At 33.2% G+C, this 26,828-nt stretch overlaps 4 protein-coding genes and 1 long non-coding RNA gene across 6 annotated transcripts; 2 read left to right on the plus strand and 3 right to left on the minus strand.

Annotated features, from left to right (window-relative positions):
* Window positions 1-4: 4 nt before the first annotated feature.
* LOC123902744 lies at window positions 5-1,945 on the minus strand. The gene is made up of 2 exons (XR_006807717.1): window positions 490-1,945; window positions 5-287 (listed from the first exon to the last, which is right to left on the minus strand). It is a non-coding gene; the product is annotated as an uncharacterized LOC123902744 (long non-coding RNA).
* Window positions 1,946-5,423: 3,478 nt separating this feature from the next.
* LOC123902745 lies at window positions 5,424-6,528 on the minus strand. Its single transcript, XM_045952531.1, has one exon. It carries the CDS (start codon window positions 6,364-6,366, stop codon window positions 5,929-5,931), a length of 438 nt encoding a protein of 145 aa, XP_045808487.1. The 5' UTR covers window positions 6,367-6,528; the 3' UTR covers window positions 5,424-5,928.
* Window positions 6,529-7,069: 541 nt separating this feature from the next.
* On the minus strand, window positions 7,070-14,688 carry LOC123902746 (ABC transporter G family member 7). 2 transcript variants are annotated; one of them, XM_045952533.1, is made up of 12 exons: window positions 14,254-14,688; window positions 13,880-14,070; window positions 13,621-13,771; window positions 13,175-13,307; window positions 11,560-11,761; window positions 10,655-10,931; window positions 10,105-10,236; window positions 9,282-9,502; window positions 8,614-8,826; window positions 8,373-8,457; window positions 7,563-7,863; window positions 7,070-7,482 (listed from the first exon to the last, which is right to left on the minus strand). In XM_045952533.1, exons 1-12 carry the CDS (start codon window positions 14,536-14,538, stop codon window positions 7,478-7,480), a joined length of 2,196 nt encoding a protein of 731 aa, XP_045808489.1. In that variant the 5' UTR covers window positions 14,539-14,688; the 3' UTR covers window positions 7,070-7,477. The 2 variants fall into 2 exon arrangements, with proteins under 2 accessions (XP_045808489.1, XP_045808488.1); XM_045952532.1 differs by having other exon boundaries at window positions 7,070-7,493; window positions 14,254-14,679.
* A 1,644-nt stretch (window positions 14,689-16,332) lies between these two features.
* On the plus strand, window positions 16,333-20,628 carry LOC123902747 (beta-glucuronosyltransferase GlcAT14A). The gene is made up of 4 exons (XM_045952534.1): window positions 16,333-17,270; window positions 19,323-19,398; window positions 19,493-19,608; window positions 19,698-20,628. Exons 1-4 carry the CDS (start codon window positions 16,787-16,789, stop codon window positions 20,210-20,212), a joined length of 1,191 nt encoding a protein of 396 aa, XP_045808490.1. The 5' UTR covers window positions 16,333-16,786; the 3' UTR covers window positions 20,213-20,628.
* Window positions 20,629-21,597: 969 nt separating this feature from the next.
* Window positions 21,598-23,748, plus strand: LOC123902749 (pentatricopeptide repeat-containing protein At1g71060, mitochondrial). Its single transcript, XM_045952535.1, has one exon. The coding sequence runs from the start codon at window positions 21,756-21,758 to the stop codon at window positions 23,319-23,321; it is 1,566 nt and encodes a 521-aa protein (XP_045808491.1). The 5' UTR covers window positions 21,598-21,755; the 3' UTR covers window positions 23,322-23,748.
* Window positions 23,749-26,828: the final 3,080 nt, after the last annotated feature.

Consider the following 26,828-nt stretch of genomic DNA (forward strand, 5'->3'; position numbering starts at 1 on the left):
TTCATTGCAATGAGTGTATTCATTTGAACAAATTCTATTCAATAACCATAAAAATACACTAACAACCTTGACTTAGTACAGTTCAACTTCAATTGATAGTAGTAGAAGACCTAAATTGATGCATTTTCGGGGTAGTACACTCGTCAAACAAACAACCAAACTTTCATTAAAGCTTTCTCATGTTGTAGTCTCTGTTACTTCACACAGACCGGTCAAAAAATTTAGCTATCATATTTGTCGGCTGAAGTATATGTTCATAAAGCATTGATTGAAGCCGCTCAAAATCACTGGAAATAAGAAATTAGGTTTAGATTTTAGATGCAATATTAACGCATCATGAAGAACAAAAATGGAAATGCACATAAATACTTATATATGGGAGAAAGAACAATTACTGCATAGATTGGATACATGAAAAAAGATTCATGCCAACTCAACCAAAACGTTCAAATTCAGATACATATATAGAAATGAAGAGATCGGTGGTACCTTGATAATTCTGCGGAGGTAAGGAAGAAGAGTGGCATTAGGTCAAGAGGACGATGAAGATGAAGAGGAAGAAGAATGTCCTTTGGAAACTGTTGGTAACATCTTTGCTCATTCCATTTGATTCGTTTCAGCTATGGACTGAAACGATTGACGAATAATTTTCTACTTTGATTTCTTCGTTTTTGTGTGATGAGTTGCGATCTCTGTGTGTTTACCTCTCCCTCTCCGGTAGCTTGCTACTGAATCAGAAATCAGAGAAATGGCCAAGGACTACAATGTAAATAACCACTACTCTAACTTATTTTTGAGCTTACGAAAAAAAAAACTTATGCAAATAAATAAGTTTTTATTTCTAAACATAAGTTCTTATTGACAAAGATAGAAGTTTATGCAAATAAATAAATTTTTATGTCAAAACACAAGTTCTTATTGATAAAAATTGTATCTTTATAAGTTATTTTTTCATAAATTATCTTAACAAACTTATAATAATATATGAAAATTTATTGATTTGCATAAGTTGTTTTACATAAACTTAAAAATAAGTTAATTTAAACAGACCATAATTTCAAAAAGCTTTGGGTCTGACTGGGCAACTAATGATCTGGTATTCATCTAGTTCAACATTTTTAACCTAAGCTTCATTAATGTATTTCGAGAATTTCTCAAATAAAATGAGCTGCTATGAAAAGAATTAATCAAATAGCAAAATGAATACTATAAGATTGTTATTTCATAAATCAAAAAAAGTAACAACAATTAGTATTAGTATGTATAATATCTAATCCCAAAATATAAATTTGAAATGAACTAGATGGTTTATTTTCCAAATACCAAACCACTAATTCAAAACATTAAATTAATTAATCACATAAAAAGCTAGCTAAACAAGATTAATCCCAGCTAAAATAGACTTAGCTAATTCTAAAAGATGAAGAAAAATAAAAATAGAGGAAGTTGGGACACTAATTGCAACAAAAGCAATAGCCCCAAGAGCAACACTTGGCCTAGTATTCATCAATTGTGTTTGCAAAATTCCCATTGCTTCACATATGATTGAATCATAGTTTGTATAATAACGTTTCTCCCATTCCATCCAATTAGAAGGTGCTTCATAGTTTTTCTCAATCATGTTCATCTCATGGATCCTTTTCCTTAGGATTATCATGTTCTCATCAACTAATCTGCCCCCAAAATTTGGGTCAGCTGATCCTCTTTTGGAAGCCATAATTGGAGCAAAAGATTTGGTTTTTTTGCAATTTGAACCATTTGATTTGGTTGATGATAATTGATGGAATAATTGGGTTGAGTTTATCAAAGAATTGGATTGCATATTGATATTGGTGTGATTTGGTTTTTGTTGTTGTCTTGTTTGGAAAATGTTGATTTGGTTGGTATGATGGTATTGGAAGGGAAGAGCAATCATGTGCTAAATATATAAAACATTTGGGGAAGGTTCTACCTGTTTATCATTAATTAATTAATATTACTCTCATCTTAATCCTAAATATATAAAAAAAAAATGTTAATAAGTGTCCCTGACACTTTTTATATATATTTTTTTCAATTACAAAGTTTCTCGATTTCAAATAAAAAAAAAAATCACTGTAATTATCGGCATGATCCTGGCACTGTGCGTCACTTTGATAATTTGAACTTTGATTTTGACAAATGGGCAATCAAGTACTTCCTTAAAAAACAAGTACTTCCTTCCGACATAAAACTCTGTTTCACAATGTTAAATTTATAATTTACTATAATTTATAAATTATTTTGAAGAATTTAAATTTGACTTTAAAAGTAGAACTATTAGGTAGTGTTTGACCCGACTTTTTTTCAATTTTTTTCACTTTAAAGAAGAAGTAGGGCCAAACACTATTTTAGAAAAACTCTAAAAAAAAATAAGTGACTTAATTTTATAGAAGAAAATAATATAATAAGGAGATTTTGAAAAAGTTAAAATTATGATTCAAAAAAAAAAATATATAAAATTACTAACTTAATTGTAGAAACACGGAGCTTTTTTGCCAATCCATCTTCGATTCCCAGTCCGGCCAATTATCATTTTTTTTTTCTTTCAATATGTTTTGGTTAATAGACGTGGGAAACCTCAGTTCAATATTCTTTTTTAATAACTCTATTCAATATTTCATTAACATGGTATAAAATGTAGATCAATAAAAATATATTACAGGGTGTGGCTATATTTTTTTTTGTATAGGTGATGCTGATGCTAAGATATAGACTAAAAGATTTTTATTAAAATCTGCTACAATACAGAGAAAGTGAGAAAGTAATCATGTTGATTTGGTTCCAGATACTGTTGATTATGTTGATCGTTGGTATGATGGTATTGGAAGGGAAGAGCAATCATGTGCTAAATATAGTATAAAATATTTGGGGAAGGTTCTATCTATTTATCATTAAGTAATTAATATTACTCTCATCATAAAGATATTAAAAAAAAAAAAAAAACTACTTAGTTTAAAATTGGTTAAATGCATCCAAATCCAAAGCTTAAGTTTTAAGTTTGTAACAATTATGTATTTAAGTTTTTTTAGATAACTAATAGGTCCTTTAAATTTCTAACTTGTTGCATGTTACCTTTTCGGTTAATTTTTTCCAACATATGTCAATTTTCATCAAAATATCCACCACGATGAATTCAACGTTAACATCCAGTGTACAACAAAGTAACTGGAAAAGTAATTGTACAACGTTAAGTTTTTTGACAAATAAAAGACTTATTTATTACCTAAAAAACTTAAAGGATTTAACTGTTGCAAATGTGAAACTTAAAGACATCTAGATGCATTTGACCATTAAAATTTTAACTAAACAATTACCATAAAAAAAAAGAAGAAGAAAAAGAAGAAGTGTTTTAGGCTATGTTTGGATTGATGGTATATAATGGAATGGAGCGGAATGGAACATAATGGAATGGAATGGAGCGGGACGGAATGGAACACAAAGTCCATTCCATTGTTTGGATATTCAACGATGGAATGAAACAAACTTACCACTCCATCGTTTGGGAAGTGAACGGAATGGAATAAATTATGACATTTTTATTTCATTTTTACCCTTATTTAACAAACATTATTTTATTTAAATAAATAAAAAAAACACTATTATTATATAAATATATTACTCCATTGCTACTTTTATCTCATATATATATATATATATATATATGATAATATACGAGGATTTCTTGCAAAATAAATATAGCAAAAAACAAACATTCATATACATAATATGAAAATATATAAAAACGATGATATGGTATCAATTAGAATAAGTTCTAACAAAAACAACAATATTCCACAGATTAAATAGAAGCATATATAATTAAATAATAACAAACAGAAAGTTAGTCTTATAAAACTATAGTTAAATAACAAAAAGAAAGATAATCTTATAAAACTATAGTCATATAGCAACAACAATACTGAGTATTATATTGAATTTGAAGAAAATATCAGAATCAACTCTGGATCAACGAAAGAAAAAAAATTGACGGGGAGGATGCCAAGAAAAAAACTGACGGGGAAGATGCCAAGCTGGTGCAAATTGGGTAAAATGGTAATATTTCAATTATGAAGTTTCATTCCATTGGATACACCCCAAATTGGGGGGAATGAAAAATTGAAGGATTGAGTGGTATTGGATGGAATTGATTCCATTGTGTTCCATTCCATTCCATTCATTTTTTATAAACCCAAACAATGGAATCATATTATATACCACTCCATTCCATTCCATCCCACCACATTCCATCAATCCAAACATAGCCTTAGAGAATCGAACCTCATACCTCAAGATGAGCACACTCCCAGGTCCCAAGCCAATACCAATACACCAACCCAAATGAGTTATTTTTATGAACAATAATTCAATTGACAAAGACATCACACACATGTAAGGAAATTCGAATTTTGGTACTGTCACTTATTTATTTTAAAAGGTAGAATTGTAATCAATAAACTACTTCATAAAAAAATTAACTTAAACTATTTGATAAAAAAAAAATTATAAGTTGACCAAACCTATACAACTTACTATTTTTTTACTTTATTTTTCTATTTCTTTTAATTTATTTTTCTTATATTAATATTGAAGTGACATGTCTGCCTCAAATTAACTATTTATTTTTATTTTTTTTGGTAAAGAATTAACTATATTTTTAATTCGTGTGAAATTGTCTAAGTAGTTTATAGTTGTCTTTATTTTAATTTTTTTTACAAAAGCAGTAACTTATAATTGTCAAAATAATAAGAAATGTTGTTTTATTAAAAAATTTTGGCAGAACCGTGTTTTCAGTTATTGCCCATTTGCCCATTGTCACTTTGATAATTTGACAAATGATACAAGGTTATGCAAATAAACAACATATAAGTTTATTTATTTATATTTCAAATAAACTTAAAAATAAGTCATTCCAAACGAGGTATATAAAAAAAAAACTAAGCACTTTTTGTTAATTTCAACTTTCAGCTTTAGGTTCTCTGTACTTTATAGTATTATTCAATTGAAATGTTGATTAGTATGATCGACTTTTCTAATATTACCAGAAGGCAATAATTAATGGAAACAGAAATTTGCAAACATCAAAAGTGTTGGCCCTAGAAACAGTTGACTCATGCTCTTAAAATAACATGCATGCCTACCTAACCGTCTAGTACTTGTATTTCGTTTCTTCTTTTTTTAATGAAAAATCTACTAATTTCCCTTCTTTTTTTTTTCTTTTTTTTTTTTTTACTAAATTGCATTTTTGATCTACTATTATCATAACATGACTTAAAATTGATTTTTTTTTTATCCATTAACCATCACATTTGTTGCAATTTAAATCTAGACTCTTTTTTTTTTTCTTTCTCAAAAATGTAATTTTCTCTTCATATGTTTAAAATTGGGGCAATTGAGAATTTTGTAGCCAAAGTTCGTCATTCTTATTTTATGCTAAAAAGCTGGTTTGGGATCAAAATTACATCAAATGTAATACTCAAGCATATAAAAGTTTGATTTAAAAGGAGACTATTTTCATTAAAGTAATGAAATATATTAAGAGACAAAAAATATAATTAGGCCGCCAACACAACAACATGTAACACAACAAGTAGTAAATATTTAGGTCCCTTAACTAATTGGTCATAAGTTCGATCCTTGACCATGTACATGAAAAAATATTTGTTGAGAAAGTCAACCTTTGAGCGTCAAAAAAAAAAAAGAATATTATTATACTAAATAGTTATGTTACAAACTAAAAAAATACTTATTGTTTACGTTAATTCATACATGGAATTGATAATAATGAAAGTATGAACAAATAACCTATGTATTATGAAAAAATAACAAATAATATTTGTGACAGTACTAATCCATGGCACATTTGACAGAAAATTAAGTACTAAAATTCGATTGAGCATTAAGCTATTTTTATATGATGTTTCCCTTAGCCAACTCAACCAGTTGAACCACAAGTAGTGACATGGACATTGACATGGTTAGCATAATAAGAACTAATATGCCCACAACCAAGCCAGGTCTAGTGTTCATCAACATTCTTTGCAACAATCCAACTGCCTCACATACATCCAAATCATAATTCTCAAAATGCTTCTTCTCCCATTCAGTCCAACCAGAAGGAACTTCATTCTTTGTTTCCACCATCTTAATCTCACGGATTCTCATTCTAAGAATTATCATGTTCTCATCCACTAACTTTCCATCATGATGTTTTCCAAATGAGTCTCTTTTTGATGCATGGATAAAACTCTTTTTATTACGTGAAAAGGTTGATGCACTTTGACGCTTTATATTGCCTGAACAAGGGATTGGAAGAAGCACAAATGAGCTTAGAGATGTTGTTTGCATTTCTTGGACTTGAAAAGGCTTCAAAGTGATTAAAGGGTTGCAACTTGCAATACAAGGAAGCAATAGCTAGCTTTGAAGTTAAATTTGTGTTTGGAAAGGTATTGTGGAATATTTTTATAGGGTTGATTATGTATAAGATGGTGCCACCTATATAAGACATTATTGTAACTTTTTAAGGACGGTGGAGTGGAAGTTGGGGGGTAAAATAGAGCTTAATTCCAAGAAAGAGAGATTGGGTATTACGTCACATTATATTTGGAATATTTGGAATTGCAAGAAGCGTGTCGATTAGTTTGAATCTTCCTTACGCCAAAGCAAAGAACCTTCTTATCTAATCTTTTTTTTTTTTTTTTGGCTTTCTTCTTATCTAATCTTTCTGTTTGTGTCACGTTGGATTTGTTTCTAGTCCAAATCAATGATATCATCACACCATAATATTGCAAGACAAATATATAATTTTTTAAATCAACTATCATTAGGCAAAAGCCGCAAACGTTACGATGCAATATAAAAACAATGTTGATTTGTTGCTTAATTTATTTAACATGATGTCACTTTTCATAAAAAAAAGTATTATAAGAATTACTAAAACAAGAACATATCGTAATGAATGATGAATTAAGCGACTAAAGTGAACAAATTGATAAAATATAAAATGCTATGTTGAAAAGGTGAGCTTGTAACTCTATTACCAACCCAAACATGACCAAAAATGCTTCAATATTGTGCAATAAATAGGAAAGTCTAGAACATTAGTGTCCACTAGGCAAATTTTAAAATAGGCTCATACAAAAGAAACCTTCCTGCCTCAACTTTCACGCATCATAGGTCATAGACAATATTCACAATCAAGAAAAAATGATTGCATAGACAATTTCTACATGCTCAGATCGCCGAATGAAAAATTGTCGCTTTAATTAAACGAACCAAACACGAATCTGCTTAAAATTATCCACTGTCACTGTTTATTATTACAGCAGGTAAGAATATGTTAACATAAGCTGGTGTTTTGGATGTCCAATAATGACATCGTGGATATCGGTGATTGTGGTCTTGTTCTATAGGAATCGGCTGACTTCTCAGTAATTGTAGGTCATCCTTTGCAAAGATATCACTCTATTGAGCACCTGTATTAGATAAATTAATAAATAGATGAATGTCTTATAAGAACAGCACTAGTGCCCAGCTTTACAAACCTTCTAGTATAAAAGAGCCAACAGGGTCGACTTCAGTTGAATCAAGGGGCTCGTCGGATGCAGGACCAGTTTGGCTGACCTCGGGTGCTTCATGTGTCTGATCAACTTGTTCAGAATTTAACTCCTCGAGTTTTAAATGCGGTTTGCCGTGGGTAGGAGGGGTTGTTTCAAGTTGCTGATATTTGGGCTTGTTTTTCTCAAGGAGAAGATAGGTGGTGCAATACCAAAATAACAATATTCTATTTTGCGCTAACAATGTATCCCTAATTGTACTTCTTCCAAAGGAAAGACGCTCTAGTGCCTGGAAAGAGAGAAAGGGATAAGAAAATGAAACAGATCAAAGGAAGCACACTCAATTAAATAACTAATCAACTAATCTTTCCCCCTGTACTAACAATGGAAAACCAGAAAAGTATCTTATATGATTCTGTGATTATGTCTCTTCGACAAAAAGTATCTTATATGATTCTGTGATTATGTCTCTTCGACAAAAAGTTATCCAAGAAACGTTGACAGTAGATCAATTCAATTTTAATTTAATTTAACTCAAACAAATGGTTGATTGATATATTAATTTCTAAATTTATCACAAATTTGATGGTACAAGAGCACACTCATTACTGCTCCAGGAACAACTATATTTCAGTAATATTAAAACATAAAAACTTGAGTAAAAACTGATGCCATAGCGTCAAAGGTTTAGCTTTTTCACCTCACTCATACATCCTGGTCATTATATATCAGTATTTAACATAATTTTATCAAACGATCTTAGTTCCAGGTGAAATTAAAAAGGGTGTGGCTTCTCACCTGTTCTCCGGTTTGAGTATCAAATGAATTCTGATGATCAAATTGAAGACCATGAAATTCGTTGATGCAAAGTCCTTGAAAGGCCCTGAAAGTGTGCATTGGTATTTATTAGTATGAGAGTCTGAGAAACATATATTAAAGTTTGCAATGATGCTTAGCACTTTGACTCAACAATGTTCTGTTTCATATATAGATGAAAGTTAACTCCTCTTGATTATTAATAAATCAGAATTGTGCTTACCATCTAATCAGAGAAACACTAGGAATCCATCGGAAGATAATTGGGGTATTCTCGGGGTTGACATAGTAGCCACCAAATACTATAAAGACTGTCATAAGAGAGGGGCCTACTGCCATTGCTGCTTCGGTGGTTGGAACCATAGCACCAACAGTAAGACCCATGGCAGATGCAGCAAAAGATTCCGCAGTAACGATTCCACAGAATTTCCCAAATCTAAAATTCCAAAATCATTAGTTATAATGAGATGGAAATAATTAACTATAACAATTAATAAATCCCTCATGATGCTTAAGACACAAAGCGAGTGAAGAGACAGCGGCATAGAGAAAGAACTTATTTCCCTTGCATTTTTACTTTTTTGGTTCTTTTATACACAAGACAGCAAAAACCAAGAGAAAAATTTAAAATACTTAATTTGTAATTTCTGCTTATGTAGAACGTTTATTCATCACCTATGTATACCCCTATGCCTTTGGCATTTTGAACAATATAAATAATACTTGGAAATGAAAATCATGCACGGACAATTTATAAAATCATGCACCTCATTGTATAAGCAGTACCAAAAAATTCAATCTACTACCCAGAAGACAAGTAAAATAAAATTAAAAGAAATTGAAAATTGACTCAAACTATATAGCTCAAAGAGACTAACGAAGGAAACTAACCTCATCAAAGTAGGATGGAGTCGTGCCATTGGGTATAAAACAGCACCGAACATTAATGGAAATGCTGCTCCAATGGGAGCCTCAGCCAACAGTTTTGAAAACAGATAGGGGCCCAAGGTATAGGAGCCTTTGGCACGTTCTCTATCAACAATTGACCGTTCCTTCGGAAACACGCCTACAGTCTTTGTGAGAGCAGCCATAGCCGTGTTTATTGCAGCAACCTGTGAATGCCATCCATGTGATTCAGGAAGTAAACTTAGCCAAGTGAAACTGTCACTTATAATAACAAGATTTTTTTAGTTTAAACTTTAAGGGAATTAAAACAGTTGTTGAGATAATTAAAATAAAAGATGGAACTCAAGTAGTCAAGTCTACTGGATTAGGATCTCACTATCACTCACAGCACAGTTAATTGAAGGTCCCCTTAGTATTTGATTATTTTCAGATTTAGCATAGGTTAATAAGCAAAAATTCACTAATACTTTAAGAACATGAGCGTCGTAAAATATGTCTGAGCTACACACACACAAACACATACTTGCAGAAGGTGTCTATACCAAAAAAACCAAATGATTAATAGTTAAAAGCCACAAAGCACGGTATCTGAAGATGACTTCTAGAACGTTGACTCGTAGAAGAACAATTTAATAAGCATGATAAATTCCACAACAGCCAATGAGTTTGCATATTGACATTATTTTCTATGGGTATAGTAGATCAAAATTGAATATATATCATAAAAACAGTTGAAAGTTGTTCCACAATACATATTAGCAGCATGCCTATGAGAAATAAGCTTGCATGAATCAAGAACATCACAAACCTGAAGCAATCCCATTCTGTCTTGTATTGAAGTCTGAGATTTTCCCATTCTCCAAAAAACCGACCCAAAGATAATTGCTGATGCAATTGACATCCTTGCCCGAACTTTGTTGGTAGGTGCATCACGGGAAGCCTAGTCAACCAGAAAATCATGGATCAAAAAATGAGAAATAAGTTTAATTCTCCTTACACAGAGTGCAAGATATAAATCATCCTTTTTTACTTTCCAAAACTAAAAGGCTATCTAATATCTAGTGACCGGAGGTAAATAATATAACGACAGGAGGCGATATGGTTGAAGATGTTACACAAAGAAAATAATTTTCACAAAATACAGTACAAAATATGAAAACAGCAATACTACTAATACCACTTTTGTAATTATGTCTTGTCATATGACTTAATCAAGCCTCATAAGTATTTCCTTAAGACAGATCAAATTTGTTCATGGGAAAGAAGGAAAACCAAATACAAGTTCTATGCTATCATGCAATATACCCAAGTTCAGCCATTCCAACAAGTAGAAAGACAATTAATTGAAAAAGGAAGACCTGCATCCATGCCCGTCTAAGAAGCAACCAGAATTGCTTCCACCAGCCCCCTTTCCTTTTTGCTACAGTCCTCTTGCTGATTCTCCTTCTACTTTTTGAGAGGTCATCTAGAGTAATCGGAGTAGCATATATTATTGTAGACTGTCTTTGTGAGAATGACTCAACAAGCCCATTGATCCTTTTTTGAGAAGAATAAACACTATCAGAAGAACTGTAGTCTATGGATATAAGATCGGCCAAAAATTCTGCAGGATTAACATGATCTGGGCAGTGGTACCTGTTTCGGAAAAAATTATCAACCTACTGTTCAGAATTAACAGTGAAGAAGTCATGACAAAAGTTTTTTTTTTTTTTTTGACAAAAGTTTACGTAATTACCATGTACTATTAAAAATATATTAACAATAAATAAACAGCATGGAGAAAGAGATTATGCGTTTGGGTTGACTGAACAAATAGAGAAGGATTTTCAACTTGAATCATTATTAGACAATGAATGAATAAAAAATCATCAGACTAATGTAAGATAGATTTGTCAGATACGCTCTCAAATCAAAGCTAAAAATAAATTTTTATCAACTGCACAAAAAATAGGTATTAATTTAAGCTGATATTCAAATTAAGAACATGGTGAAAGAATATTTCTTCACAGAAAGTTAGAAATATATTTATTCCAATTATGCTCTTGATGGAATGATAAGTTGAATGTGAACATTATATTTGAATTTCTGACAAGAAACTATAATCAAGATTTTATGGCTTTTCTAGAGTTTACTGTTTCAAAGACTCTCAAATAATAGACAGAAAAATCTGTTTTAAACTTGTTTTAAAGAAATCAGTCACAATGAAATAGATTATTTAATAGTATATGAAGTTAATTAAAGTAAATAAGGTTAAGACAATGACCCGAATTTTGAGAAGTACGCCAATGGTTCATCACCAGCAGCACCAGCATAAACAAGTGAACCATCAGTTAGCAAGATAATGTCATCAAATTTGCTGTAAACTGAACCTCTTGGCTGATGTATAGAGCAAATTACAGTATGACCGTCGAGTGCAAGTTGTCGCAGAGTTTCCATAACCTTCTCAGCCTGGAAGGCATCAAGTCCTGAAAGTAACTTTATGACAAAATAAGTGGAGAGACAGAGGGGAAGGTTATAATTCTCTATAAAATTGACCATGCATGGCAGCAGTTAATGGCAAGGAGAAGCCATTTATGCATTAACACTTAATTTTAAAAATAAAAAAAAAAAAAACAAGAGTTTTGCAATAAAAACGATCAAAGGAAGAAAGGATGTTCTATCTGTGCATATATTATTACACTATATAGGCAAATACACAAGGAAATTGATGCCCTAAACAAATTAAACGATGCAGTCTTAGTGTAATATCAACCCTTGTTGGGTATGCAGGAAAAGCTCCTTTGTAAGGAGTTAATATGCAGAGCCATAAGCTGGATGAGATGAGTTTCAAACCACAAGGGAGTTTTCTGAAATTAACCCATAGTTAAGGGGGTATGTTGCATTTTTACTATTGGCCAACTCAACCAATATTTTATCATTAGCGTTTGAATATATCAATATCTTGGACTTTGGAAAGAAAAAAAAAGCAAGAAATTGAGGATTGAAATGACTAATACATTATTGAGAAGAGAATACCTACATGACCACATGGAGTCATGTCAGTTCATTTGTTTTCATTTTAATTTTAATTCTATATAAATGAAGTTATTACTAGACAGATAGTCCATTAAACACTTGAAATGGAATTCAGAAGTTCTGTGAGTTAAATGATAAATTGAACTTTATTCTTTGATAAATAGCGGTTTACAGGAAATTAGCAGTAAAATGGTGTAACCAATATTACATCAGTAAAAAGTTGTTAAAATGATGTAAAACCAATATTGCATCTGTATAAAATTAGACATATGTGGGCCATCATATACATATCATATCCCTCAAACCAATAAGCTTTATGATATCTGAAAACTTTTCCTTTTCCTAACTTGAAGCATAGCAAAACATGTTAAACCATGAGTAAAGAAGTCCTATATAAGGGTTCAAAGAAATCAAAGTGGATGCTGAGAAAAGAGTAAGTTTTATAGTTAAAGTGTTAAACAGACTTATTCTTATTTTGAGAAGCAATCCAATAATTAATAAGTTAGAACAAGTTGCTCAGACAGGGTTATTTAGATAAAACAAATATGAAACGGCAAGAATTTAATCATTCAAAGGACCAAGCAAGTGCTTAGTTGTGAAAAAAGAAACCATTAGAGATATCTTTCCCTTCATTCTGTTCATTAACGGTCAAGAAATGAAACCATTATCTTTCCCTTCAAATTCTAATTCTTGTACTGTACAAACAAGTTGTACCACGAGATGAATTTCTTAATTTAAGAAAGGAATTTACTTTACGCACAAAGTTTATATTAATGCTATATCAGCATTCAGCCATACATGTGCTCTATATTGTAGGCAAAGTTTGAATCCAATCCATGTCAATTCTATATGTGCATGCTTACCTGTTGTGGGTTCATCGGCAAATATAACAGATGGGCTTGCAAGCAGTTCACATGCCAATGATAAACGTTTCTTTTCGCCACCACTGATTCCGCGAACTTTTGCATCACCAACATTAGTATCGGCACAACTGACCTTTTGAACAAAAAGCACACAGATGCCAAAGTGATATCAGTAACATAGGACTATCCAATGAGACTAACACATTGTCAGTCGTGAATCTAAAATAGGAAAGCTCAAAATAATTACATGCGATACACAAGTAATTTTGATAGTGATTTTCATTTCTGGAACTTGTAAGAATGGTGGGCAAGCATCCAAATATGGAAGGCATACAACAGATATAATAGGAGTGGTCAATATGATATAAGGTTTGTTGAAAAAACCTACTTAAAAACCAGAAACTACTCAGCGAACAAAACAAAGTACATGATATAGAAAAACTCACCAAGCCTATTTTGAAAAGGAGATTGTTGACATATTCATCCCTCTCTTCGACAGAAGATATGTGGGGAAGCTGTAATTCTATAGCAAGAGACAATGTTTCCCTCACAGTAAGCTGTGAGAAGAAGAGATCCTCCTGTCTCACATAAGCAAACCTACAGCAACATTTCAATTGATCTTCAAACAAAACTTCAAAGATATATATATCAGGAAAACATCTGCAAGTACAAACAAGTTCCTATCGAACAATCAAACAAACATACTTGTAAGCGTTTCTAGAACTAGGCTTTCCATTGAACTCCAAAAGTCCATTCAAATGAAGCCGAGGCGACGCTGCCAGTTGACCAGCAAGAACATTAAGCAATGTTGTCTTCCCTGAACCTGAAGGCCCCATTATGGCTAATAATCTTCCTGGCTTAGCTTCTCCACTCAAATTTTTAAGCAGAAACCTCACCTAATCATTTCAAAATTCACATCAAATCTCCATCAACACCAAATTCAAACTTGAACAAAAAAAAATCAAAATCTTCTTAAAGCAACAAAACTATATTACAAATGTTTAACCATATCAAGTGCATGCAACTATATATTACGAAGTGAAGGGACAAAAAGGGAAAAAGAAGGAATAGAAACTCACGGAGTTGGAGGATTTATCAGAAATGGAGCAATTAATATTGTTCCAACGGATTGTGACCGGCGTGACTTTTCCGGTAGGAGTAGGAGTTTCGCCGTCGGGTGAATCGTTATTTGGAACATCGTCGTCGTCGTCGTCGTAGTCGTTATCCGGCAAGAGAGCGGGACCGGGAGCGGAGAAGATGCGAACAAGGAAGGAGAAAGCGACGGCGACGACAACCTGGGCAAGGCCGTTGGTGCCGATGCCGGTGACAATTTGATGGACCTTTTTCCCGCCAAAAACCGCCATTATCGTTTCCGTCTGAACTAAAAAGCTATGTGACTGTGAAGTGAAAACTTTGAGCTTCGAAGAGAGAAATGGGAAACGACTGCGTTTTGTGAGTGAAGAGCATGGGTGACGCGTGTCCACTTTTTGTTTTTTGTGTGTAGTGTAGATAGATAAGACGAGTAGAAAAAAGGGGACTTTGTTTGTATTTTTGTTTGATCCTTCCTTATCCCAATTTTAACTAAGATACTACTCCGTCTCAAAATATAAGAACTTTGACTATTGCATGTATATTAATACATAATTTTAATTATTAATATTTTTAATTTTCTATTAGTAGTAATATTTAAATTTATATACTATTAAAAAAATATTGTCAAAACAAGATAACTAAATAATGTCATTTAGTTAAACTACTCTTATAACTAAATAAAAGAATGTAAGTCTACTCAAGGCATATGAAATATCAATGCATAAAGAATTTGAATTCTCTCATTATACTTTACTTTTTTTCATCCATTTTCAATCTCGACTAGTTAAACACACCATCCAATTTTATTTATAATTTTAATTTCTTTTTCTTTTTCATGTTTGATGATTGAGATTCTACTTAAGAAAAATTGAAAAAACACCTAATAAAGAGAATTTATTTTTTGCGTGAATTTAGCTCAGTTGGCAAAGACGATGCATTATATATACAGGAAACGTGAACTTTGACCATCTCACTTATCTACCTTAAAAGTGAAATTTTTTCTATGAAACAACATAACTAAAAAATAAAATAAAAATCCATTTATAATATTAATTGCAAATATCTTTCCAAGCAAAAACTCATTACGTTACATGAATTTAACCAGTTACGTTATACCAAGCTCGTTGATTTATCCAATTCAACTAAACTCACACAACTAAGGATACCCAAATAAGTTGCGCAAAAATTTTATCTTGTAAATTGTACATTCAATGCCTTAAATATATAAAAAGTCATTCTCTCTCATCATTAATTTTGTCATTTATTTCTATTTTTGGTGGTCGGCTTTGTTTTGGCGTTTCTCTCGTCTCTCCGCCGTCCTGTTGCAGTTCTCTATCGGGTTGTTGGGTCTTGTGGTGGATCTGTCTTTGTTGGGCTTATCTTTCCCTCTCCGTCAAAATAGAACCATTGTAAAGCTCGTTGTCTCTCTCCAAAACTTTTCGCGCTGCCACGACTTTAGCCATGTACGCCGTTGTCTGTGTGTTTTGCTCTGGATTTTGTTGTTCCTTGTGATTGTTGGTTGCTCTGTGTTTTTCTCTTTTGTGCGGGTGTGGTTTTGATATTCTGATGGGTTTGGCTTGTGGTACTTGTGATTTGGGTAGTTCAAAGGTGTTGATGTCTTTCAAAGGGTTGGTGTTTGTTGCAGCAACTCTGGTTTGTCGACTCTTTGTTGGCTTACGGGTGATCGTTTTGGTTGTGACTGATGCGACGAGGTTTTGTACGGAGTAGGATGGCTGGGGTGTTGGTATGCGGTTCTTTTGGCAATTTGTTCAAGGATTTTTCAGGGATGTAATTTGTATGGTGGATTTAGGTGTTTATGCTGGTTTATGTTTCCTTTGTGTTGTACTTGCATGTACCGAGCTCGTTTTAGACTCGATTACATTATTAATAAAATTTAGCCGTTCAAAAAAAATATCTAACCGGTACTCAAGGCACCGTTTAGCATACCCTTAATTAATCAAGTTTTTGAATCTTTAGCCTAAACACGTCAGCATATAGATCCATTTTAGGCTATGTCGCTATCTTTTCATTTTGTTTAATTTAATTTAATTAATTATTATGATTTTGTGGAATTGCTAAAAAATAAACCTGAAATAAATTTGACTTCAGTGAATGAATAAGACCATGAGAACATAACATAAGAAAAAGAAGAAAAATACAAATCCGTGATCTCCATTTTCTTCTGTAACTCCCAACAACCAATCTAACCTGTAAAAAAACCCTAGAACCCCACTTTCCCCCAAATTCAATCACTCACAAACAACAATTCTGAAAAAAAATTTCCCATCTTTCTGATCTGGGTTTTCAATTTCAAATCCTTGATTTCAATTTTTTCATTATTTATATATTATTATTATTATTACTTCGATGTTCGTCGTTATCATCAATCTCCCAAATCACAGCAACAAAGAACAAAAAGCTAAGATCTTCAACGACCCATTAACGCAAATAGTTTCAAAATCCATACTTTAACAATACCCAGTTCTCAAAATCCTTGCTTTCATAATAGTGAAAGCAGTTATGGGAGCTGAGAAGAAATGGCTTTTCACGTTATTTACTACAGCGGTTTTATCCTTAATGATTTTGTTAATGTCTTCTTTTTCTACCTTCAGTTCTCAAAAGCCTTTTCCTTCTCTTGTTCAACATGGTTCTCATTATCCTCCTGCTTTTGCATACTTTATCTCTGGTGGACATGGTGATAAAGACCGGATCTTTCGTTTGATGTTGGCAGTTTATCATCCGAGGAATCGTTACTTGCTTCATCTTGGTATGGATGCTAGGAATGAAGAGAGACAGGGTTTGGCTGATGCTGTTAATTCTGTTCCCGCGATTCGGGCTTTTGGGAATGTTGATGTGGTTGGTAAAGCTGATTGGATCACTTATTTGGGTTCTTCAAATGTTGCTATTACATTGCGTGCTGCTGCTATTATGCTTAAATTGGATAGTGGATGGAATTGGTTTATCACTTTGAGTGCACGTGATTATCCTCTTATTACACAGGATGGTATGCTAATTTTGGTTTTGGTCATTTTTGTTTGGTTTGTGAATTTGTGCCTTTATTTGATTGTGGATGTTTTTATATACATGGATGGGTGTTGTGGATGTTTTTCAAATCAATTTACTTCCCTATTGGTTCCTCCAAGAAAAAGGACTTACATTAATGAGCTTGGCAATTCGATATTAAGATTGTTCTGTGTATGGCGGTTTCGTGTTCATTGGAAAGTTTCCGCCACTTTTTTTGAGCTTTGTTTCTATATCAGTTTTTGTTCCTTTTATTCACAATTTTCTTGATCAGATTCGATTGATTTAGGAAATTTAGTAGCAGTAGAATTGGAAATGTGATGTCTTAGAATTAATGTTTAAATCAATAAGCTGGCTCCAAAGTTGCATGTTATACGGTTCACTTATCCTGCATATCATTAATTATTTGAAGTGATCAGCTTGAATTTGTGTATATCAGTATAAGGTTATATGTATTTATAGATGCTTTTCTTTTTAGGTCCTTGTAATGTTACTTTTATGTGATAAAATGATACTTTCTTAGTTTCTAAGCTGTGATCATTTTTCAATTTGCTTTTTTAATTTGAAATCCTGAAGTATAAGGTTTAGACTTTTTGAATGATACTGAAATGTCTTCAGGTTATAACATTAGATTAGTAGCTACAGTTTGATTACAACGAGTCTTGTCCATGTGGTACTTTGATTTCTTATTTGGTTTTCTAAATAAAATTTATAGTTTACTGGATATTGACTATGATTTAGACTACAGTACTTAATTTTTATAGGACGCATTCCCTGCATGATAGTGGCTATTACCACACATTCCTTACATATGGACAATAAATCACATGAATGTGAAAAACTGGTTATTCATGTGATTTGTTGTCCGTGCATAACGAATCTGTGGTAACTGGTAACAGCCAAAAGGTGAAGCTAAGATAATAGTTAAGAGGGAGCCACACAAAGGGTAAAAAGGTATCCAGTTGAACGAGGATACACAAATAGGGGGATAAGAGGTGGAGATGGTAGAAAGGTATTTAATGGGGAAGGAGGGTTTCAGATGGTCCATTTGTAGAAGGGTGCTTATAGGAATGGGGCAGGGCTCAATTGCCTCCCCTGGACTACTTTGCATGTGCGTCTTTGCTGGTTACGGATCTGGAAAAAATTTATTGTTTTTTGAGAGATTAAGGGATATGCATTGTCAATGTAAAGTTATTTTACTTAGACATGCAATTGCAACCCTTGAATTTACCTCATCATTTTTGGAGGTATGGACTCATCAAACCACCTCTCTATGCTGAAGGAGCTCAATGAAGTTTTCCTTGATATTTGCTTCAGTTTGCTTATTGAATATTTTAGGTCATGTTATGCATGTGCATTTGTCTACCCTTGTGAAGATTAGCCCAATTTGTAAAAGCATTTCATGCACCATTAAAGGTGATATTTCACTTTCACGTTTAACAAATTGCTCTGGAATTACATATTCATTTCCTACTGGAAGAGATTGGTTCTGAGCTTGGGATGTTTATTCATGCCTTAAATGATTGAGTATCTCAAGTGGTTATGATTGCAAGCATATGATAAGAGACCAAGACTTCTGATTGCATGTGATTTCCTACGATTGTTCGTATTTACTAATGAATCGATAAATCGAAATACTAATCTAATTATATAGATTAGGATGACTGGAGGTATGTGCTTCTAATTGTAGGGATTTTTAAGCATCTTTACAAAGTGGAATAAAGATCTAGTGGTAAATAAGTATGTAGTCTAACTGATATGGTGGCATGCCGAAGTGCCACAAAAATAAGATTGGTAGTACAAGGACATTTGCACACTTTGTTAGTTTGTTTTATAGTTTATGGGTGAGGAAGTTCTTACTACTTAGTGCTCATATTGTTCTGAAACTTATTCACTAAATTGCTGGTTCTAAGATCCTTATATAGTTATATATCTCATATCTCTTCCATTTACACAAATCTCAGTTTCATGTTTGTCTTATTTTCTAAGACCTTTCTAATGTTTGTGCTCATATTGTGCTTGTCTTCTTTATCAGATCTATCCCATGTTTTCTCTTCCATAAATAGAGACCTCAATTTCATTGATCACACCAGTGACCTTGGATGGAAAGAGTATGAAAACTACTGCTAAATTAAACTTCCTACTTTGTGGCACTTATTCAGTTGGTTCCAGATTATTTATCTATATATTCATCTGCACATGCAGGACTGACAGATTTCAGCCTATTGTAGTCGACCCAGGAACATATTTAGCAAGGAGAAGTCAAATTTTTCAAGCCACAGAGAAGAGGAAAACACCCGATGCATTCAAACTCTTCACTGGTAAATCTCTCCCATGCTGCAACATACATATGCATATGCCTATGATTTTTTTTTTCTTTTTAATATTGAATGCTTTTCATGCCATGCAGGTTCACCATGGGTCACCTTGAGCCGACCTTTTCTGGAGTTCTGCATTTTTGGGTGGGATAATTTACCACGAACGCTACTGATGTATTTTACAAATGTTAAGTTATCTCAAGAAGGCTACTTTCACTCAGTCATTTGCAACGCGCCAGAATTCAAGAACACAACAGTAAATGGCGACTTACGATACATGATATGGGACAATCCTCCAAAGATGGAACCTCTCTTCCTTAACACTTCAGTTTATGATATGATGGCAGAAAGTGGAGCAGCTTTTGCAAGACAGTTCGAAGCCAATAACCTCGTGCTGGATATGATAGACGGAAAAATTCTCAAACGCAGTGGCAATCGAGCCGCACCAGGAGCATGGTGCACCGGACGGAGGAGTTGGTGGGTGGATCCTTGCTCACAGTGGGGTGATGTCAATATTCTGAAGCCAGGTCCTCAGGCTAAGAAGCTTGAGGCGTCTATTTCTAGTCTTCTTGATGACTGGGCGGCACAGACAAATCAGTGCCAGTGATCATATTATAGACACTAAGAATAGAAACCATTGTAGGAAGCTGTGCAGTTTATCTATTGCACTGACCAGTAGAAGTTGGCATTTATTTGAAGAACAGAGAAACACATTCTTTGGTCACCAAAGTGTAATATCAATCTTGAAAGGAGGGATACTGTGCATAAGAAACAAGAGTTGAGAGTTGGAAATGGGAAGGGAAATGGATTTTGGTGCGCCTTGGTGGGATGGCTGTATTGTTTTGGAGGCTTGATATTATGGTGGATCCTCCAATGATGCCTTGAATCAGTGGGAGGATATTCCTCTTGCTTTTCATTTTCATAAATGTTGTATGTTCTATATGTCTTCTCATTGACGATTCGAGCAGGATAGCTAGCTCATTCTTTTTGGATTATGAATATGATTGTCATTTTCCATTCTCATATCCTTCCTTTTTCCTTTAAGCACACTTTTTATACTACTATACTCCCTCCTTCCCAAAATATAATTAATAATGTAAAACAATACATGCGGGTGGTAATATTTGCCCCCATCCCCAAAATTATACAAAAATAATGTGAATATTTAACACAAATATGAACTTTAACATAAGGTTGGTAATAATTTTGTTTATAATTTTCATTAGTCAATATTAAAATCTTTGAAATTTTTTAATTCTGTTAAAATGATATGATATTTTATAATTGATCAATTTATTTTTAGTAAAAATGCGGGTAACAGGTACGGGTATGGGTACTTAGGTACTCATAGGGTATGGGGATGGGGGCAAAAGTTGTTACCCACGCGGGTATGGGGATGGGTACGGGTATTTTTTCAATCCGCGGGTATGGGGATGGGTACTATAGTACCCTACCCATACCCTACCCATTGCCATCCCTAAGTTAGACTTTAGTCTAACAATTTTATTTCCTAGAAGAGTTTAATAATTTTATAAAATTGACCTTATTTACCATTGAGATTTTCCTTTATAAAAAATTTGTTCAGAATTAATCATTGTCATAGAGTATAACAATTTGAGGTAATGCAAACTGTATTTCTTTACCTAGCTTAATTAATATAGTTGGATAAATGATTGACCTATAGCTTATAAGTGAGTTGGATTATGGGGATTTATCACTATATCACTACATCAGGGCAAAGATCAAAGAAACATATTGTTATTTACAGATTAAGGTGACATAAGATCCTTACACCGATAGCATGATTTGAATTCATTTGTTTTGTTGAATATAAGTCAACTTCTTATCAGTCGAAACAATCTTTTTGGCATTTTTTTTAATATAAGTCAATCTTTTTCGCATTTTTCTCTACCTAGCTTCTTTTGGTTACAATTCGTTACCTACCTTCGATACCATATAAAACAAATCAATAAATTTCTTGATATAGCTTTTTTTTTTTGACAACATTTCTTGATATAGCTTTGACACCACATAAAAGTGGAAAATTGCATATACTAATTAGTGTAACATTTGGCATGTGACTTATTCAAATTTCAACTTATAGGTTGCACCATACATTTTTGATTTGTTCCATCTTTCTTCTTCCTTCCATGATCATGTCACTCTCACGATCATTCAGAAAATTCCCAAATCTTGTTACACTCTCAAAATCTTACCCACATTCTTTAACAAGTTCACATTTTGATCACAATTATTCAACACCCACATTCCAATTCATCCATAATCCATCTGGGTTTCTCAAATTCCACATTTTTCCATTTCACACATCACGTGCTAATAAACCCAAAACCACAAACCCAGATGCTGAAACAATCTGCAAAATCTTATCCACCAAACCCGATTCACCCGTCGATGTCTCTCTAGCCAACTTTCCGGTGAAGGTATCACCGGAGCTTGTGGTTGATGTCTTGAACAAACTCAGCAATGCTGGCATTCTCGCTCTTTCGTTCTTCCGTTGGGCGGAGAAACAGAAAGGATTCGAGCATAGTACAGAGAGTTTTCATGCTTTGATTGAAGCATTGGGTAAGATCAAACAGTTCAAGATGATTTGGAATTTGGTTGATGACATGAAACAAAGAAAATTGCTTAATGGTGACACTTTTTCGCTCATTGCTCGTAGATATGTTCGAGCTAGGATCATCAAGGAAGCATTGAAGACGTTTGAGAGGATGGAAAAATATGAATTGAAGCCTCAAATATCGGATTTCAACAAGTTAATTGATGTTTTGTGCAAGTCAAAGTTTCATGTTGAGAAAGCACAGGAACTGTTTGATAAAATGAGGCAATGGAATTTAGAGCCTAATCTTAAGTCCTATACTATTTTGTTAGAAGGTTGGAGTCAACAGCAAAATTTGTTGAAGGTTAGAGAGGTTTGTAGAGAGATGAGAGATGAGGGTTTTGAGCCTGATGTTGTTACTTATGGTATACTCATCAATGCATATTGTAAGGCTAAAAAATATGATGAGGCTATTGGTTTTTATCATGAGATGAAATCAAAGAATATAAGTCCTAGTCCTCATATATATTGTACTTTGATTATTGGTCTTGGTAATGGGAATAGATTGAATGAAGCTCTTGAATTCTTTGAAAAATCTAAGGTTAGTGGATTTCCACCTGAAGCGCCGACTTATAATGCTGTTGTTGGAGCTTACTGCTGGTCAGGGAGGATGGATGATGCTTGCAGAATTGTTGATGAGATGAGAGACCTTGGGATCGGTCCGAATTCTCGAACGTATGACATAATACTTGTTCACTTGATAAAGGGTGGGAGAGCAAAAGAAGCTTACTCAGTTTTCAAGAGAATGAGTAGTGAGATAGAGTGTGAGCCGAGGGTAAGCACGTATGAAATCATGGTGAGGATGTTATGTAATGAAGACCAATTGGATTTGGCAATGGTAGTTTGGGATGAGATGAAAGACAAAGGAATCCTTCCAGGAATACACATGTTTTCGACATTGATCATTTCCTTGTGTCATGAAAATAAGTTGGATGAAGCGTGTAAATACTTTCAACAAATGTTGGATGTTGGGATTCGGCCTACTGCCAATATGTTCAGTGCTTTCAAGAAAGCTCTAATAGACGCGGGAATGGAGAGTACTGTGATACATTTTGCTCGGAAAGTTGATAAACTGAGAAATACTCCATTAATTGCTTGACTTTCTCTTAAACAAAGACATTCCAGCATGTTGGGAGGTCAATAGAACCATCTAAATCACACTAAGCTCTCTAACAATGTTGTTAAACTCGAGTGTTAACTCGTAAACTCGTTCGAGTTTACGTGTTTAGGAGTGAAAAACTGGTTAACTCGGGATAAACTCGATTTTTGGTAAACTCGTGGGAAAAAACGAGTTTAACCGAGTTAACTCGGAGTGAAAACGTGAAACTCGGATAAACTCGGGCGAGTTTACATGTTTTTTCGAGTTTACCTTTTTAAACTTTTCTGGCCCAATTTTTTTTAGATTATTATTTGAATGTTTAGCTGATTTGGTTGGGATAATTATGTATTTTGATGCAAGTTTATGGACATGATGTTATTTGTCATTGTGATTTGATATATTTTGGCTTTATAATTAAATTAATATTTTGAAATATTGTCATTTTTATAGTATTATATTATTATATATGTCATATACATAATAATTTAATATTATTTTAATTTTAGGTAAACTCGTACGAGTTTACGATTCGAGTTTACGTGTCGAGTTTACCCATACAAAACGAGTTAAGGTAAAAACTCGATTCTGACAACCTTGCTCTCTAAACGATTCATCGACTTCAATGTCAAGTAGGTCACCCCTTCATGTGAAGGAAGAGATGCTGATATGGTAGAGTTGCATTCTCTATGTTTGTCCTACTACTTTTATCCTTCTAGTTTATCTTTGACTTCATTGGCACCTCAACTTGAGATTCTCTCTGTTCAATTCTGGTTGATGTGTTTAGACATCAACTCTGAGTTAATAATCTGGTTTGAGCTCACATTGTTGTGGAATATGAAATATATCCTTATGAATTGGACAAATACGTAATCAAGATAAATGTATACATAAATTAATTAATTAAAAATACATTTGAAGTACTATTCTCTACATCATTATTGGTTGGTTTTATTGAAGTTCATCGAGTTATATATATATATTTTGAGGTAGTAGCCCTTTGCTACTCCTCTTTTTTTTAAAAAAAAAAAAAAAATCTACCCATCACATGTAAATTATTTGTCATGCAAATTACTTTTCTTAATTGTTTGTTCATTATCAATAAACATAAGTTATTGTAAAGGGATTGGCTGGCTTAGGGCGGTGTGGTGTAGCAACGGTGGAAGTGAGAGGAAGCTACAATCGGAGTTGCAAAGGGAGAGGCGAAGTTATACACATAGTTTATTTTAAGATTCATGAACTTGCTTTAATCGGTCTCGTCAAATTACTGTGAACCACCTGCACATCCTACAAAGGATGGGGCAATTGTTTCAGAACAACCAAAGTCAATGACTTCTACTTTGGTGACGGCTGCAAAGTAGGTATGTAGCATTTTAGTCTCAAGTAAAAAAGATATGCAAATAGATATTTAAAGTAAGATTAGAAAGTTTCTAAGTTTCAAACATGGAAATGTAGTATCACATATTTTAAACAATACAACTCACTTTATAGATGCTCAACAGTTTTACACTAATTTCATTTTCTTTCAGAAAGAATACTTTGGTATATGTATAATAAAACAGTAGAGGAACAAGATGTGGTGTTTAGTTACATGATTCTCTTTGAGGATAACTTGCACAATGTTAGTTTTGATATTTTAAAGTAATATTAGACATGTTGATAGAAACATGTTAACTAATAAAGTCTAGCCTATTTAATTTTTGTCCAAGTATGCCACATTATGCATGGTGCTTTCTGTCCAAGTAGCCTATTTAAACAATTTTAATAGACCATTCATCTCATGAGTGATCCTTTCAGCTATTTATATGTTGTTTCTTCTGCAGTTTGATGCATTGGTTGCATCACTTCCGATATCTAAGATAGGAGAAGAAGCACAACTTAAGAGGATTACAGAAATACAAGTATAGAACTCACAGCCCACCGACTTTCTTCGTATGTGACTGTTCGGCGTAGTTCTTAATGTGATAATCTAATTATAACAGACAATAGGCCAAGAATTTCATAAGTTATTGGAAATTGCAGGTCTATCTCGAGTTTTCTATGTTTATATGTATAACCCGTTTGTGTAAATTCATATTAAGTACCAATAATTGTTAAAGGATAATTCAAGTTTTTTTTTTTTTTGACAGAAAAAGGATAATTCAAGTTAGTTAGGAAATAGTTTGTTACCTGTCCTTCAAGTAACTGCCTTAGTTAGTTTGTTAATAGCTTGTGGTTAAAGTAACCAAGTTAGTTAGATTATATGATGTATATAAACTCTATGGTCCTTGTAATTTCATTCATCATTACTTGATCAATAAGATTCCTCTTTTTTCACTCTCAATATTCTCTCATTCTATTCACCATTCAATTTCCCTAAATTCCCCATTCAAGTTCTTACAATAATAAGATTTGTAGAGTTCTTCAATGAGATAGATTCTATGAAAAATATGTCCTGCTACATAACTTTCACATATGACAGATAGTAGCATTTTGTTTAGTTTGAGAAAATGATTTAAAAAGACCATATATAAAGCAATATTATAGGTTCTATATGATGTAGTGTTTGGGTAACTATTGTCATGCATCTATGATTGGCTTATATTGTCATGCATCTATGACTGGTTGTTGTAAAAAAAAGAAGAAGAAAGAATTGGCTGCCATGTCAGTAGCTTCACCTTTTATCTTATTCTCTCTAATCCCATCTTTTGAATGTGACTTTTGATGCTTCCCTTGGCGACCCAAAGAACCATCACTACCATCTGAAGAAGATAAACCTTCCTCTGATGTATATTCCTTTTTACCACTCCTTTCGTTTTGACCTTTCACCAGAATAATCTGATGAACCACCACCCTTTTTCTTCTGCCCTTACCTTCTCCGTTTCTTATCATTCCGGTCACTTTCAGTTGTATAAGACGAAGAACTTTCATCGGACGAATATCATTTCTTCTTTCTAGAGCCTTTTTTTATCTTACCAAGCTCATCCTCATCAGAAGAGATATTCCTAGAGCTCTTCCCTTTCTTTTTATTCCTAGAGCCTTTTTTAATTTGTTAATTTTGTACGGAGATTAATTTTAAAGAATTAATTCAGAAATTTATTTAACGCAAATCTTCAATCATTTATCCACGCGCAAAGTTTGCTTTAACTTAATATTTGATAAGTTATACTCCATTAAAATTATTTTTTTGAAGAAAAAAAAACAGGCAGAGGGACTGAGCCAGAAGAGGTGAAAGAGGAGAGAATATGGTGTGGAAACTTCTTTTTTTTTTTTGGTCAAGTAGCCTAAATGGCTAGAAATTTCATCCATAAGGTGGATAAGTGGGATGATCGGGGTTCGAACCCCGGCCCCCTGCATATATAATGCGATGTCCAACCAACTGAGCTAAGCTCACGGGACAACTTTATTAAAGTCTAATGGGAACTTTTATGATCTAAGAGTGAAACTAAATCTCCCACCGTAAGAGACCCACTCGACTAAACCCACCCTAGACCGAGCACTTTAGTTGTTTTGTCCTTTAGAATGCATTAT

Source organism: Trifolium pratense, linkage group LG1 (assembly GCF_020283565.1).
Source record: "Trifolium pratense cultivar HEN17-A07 linkage group LG1, ARS_RC_1.1, whole genome shotgun sequence".
Taxonomy (NCBI): domain Eukaryota; kingdom Viridiplantae; phylum Streptophyta; class Magnoliopsida; order Fabales; family Fabaceae; genus Trifolium; species Trifolium pratense.

What these genes read in the sequence shown, in the direction of transcription:
- LOC123902745 (XM_045952531.1), bottom strand. Translation starts at nt 6,366, where the DNA reads ATGCAAACAACATCTCTAAGCTCATTTGTGCTTCTTCCAATCCCTTGT.
- LOC123902746 (XM_045952532.1), bottom strand. Translation starts at nt 14,538, where the DNA reads ATGGCGGTTTTTGGCGGGAAAAAGGTCCATCAAATTGTCACCGGCATC. An exon ending in CTGATAAATCCTCCAACTCC is followed by an intron (nt 14,071 to 14,253) that starts GTGAGTTTCTAT and finishes TGAAATGATTAG; the next exon opens with GTGAGGTTTCTGCTTAAAAA. An exon ending in ATACTCAAACCGGAGAACAG is followed by an intron (nt 7,864 to 8,372) that starts GTGAGAAGCCAC and finishes CTCTCTTTCCAG; the next exon opens with GCACTAGAGCGTCTTTCCTT.
- LOC123902747 (XM_045952534.1), top strand. Translation starts at nt 16,787, where the DNA reads ATGGGAGCTGAGAAGAAATGGCTTTTCACGTTATTTACTACAGCGGTT. An exon ending in TCCTCTTATTACACAGGATG is followed by an intron (nt 17,271 to 19,322) that starts GTATGCTAATTT and finishes CTTCTTTATCAG; the next exon opens with ATCTATCCCATGTTTTCTCT. An exon ending in AGTGACCTTGGATGGAAAGA is followed by an intron (nt 19,399 to 19,492) that starts GTATGAAAACTA and finishes CTGCACATGCAG; the next exon opens with GACTGACAGATTTCAGCCTA.
- LOC123902749 (XM_045952535.1), top strand. Translation starts at nt 21,756, where the DNA reads ATGATCATGTCACTCTCACGATCATTCAGAAAATTCCCAAATCTTGTT.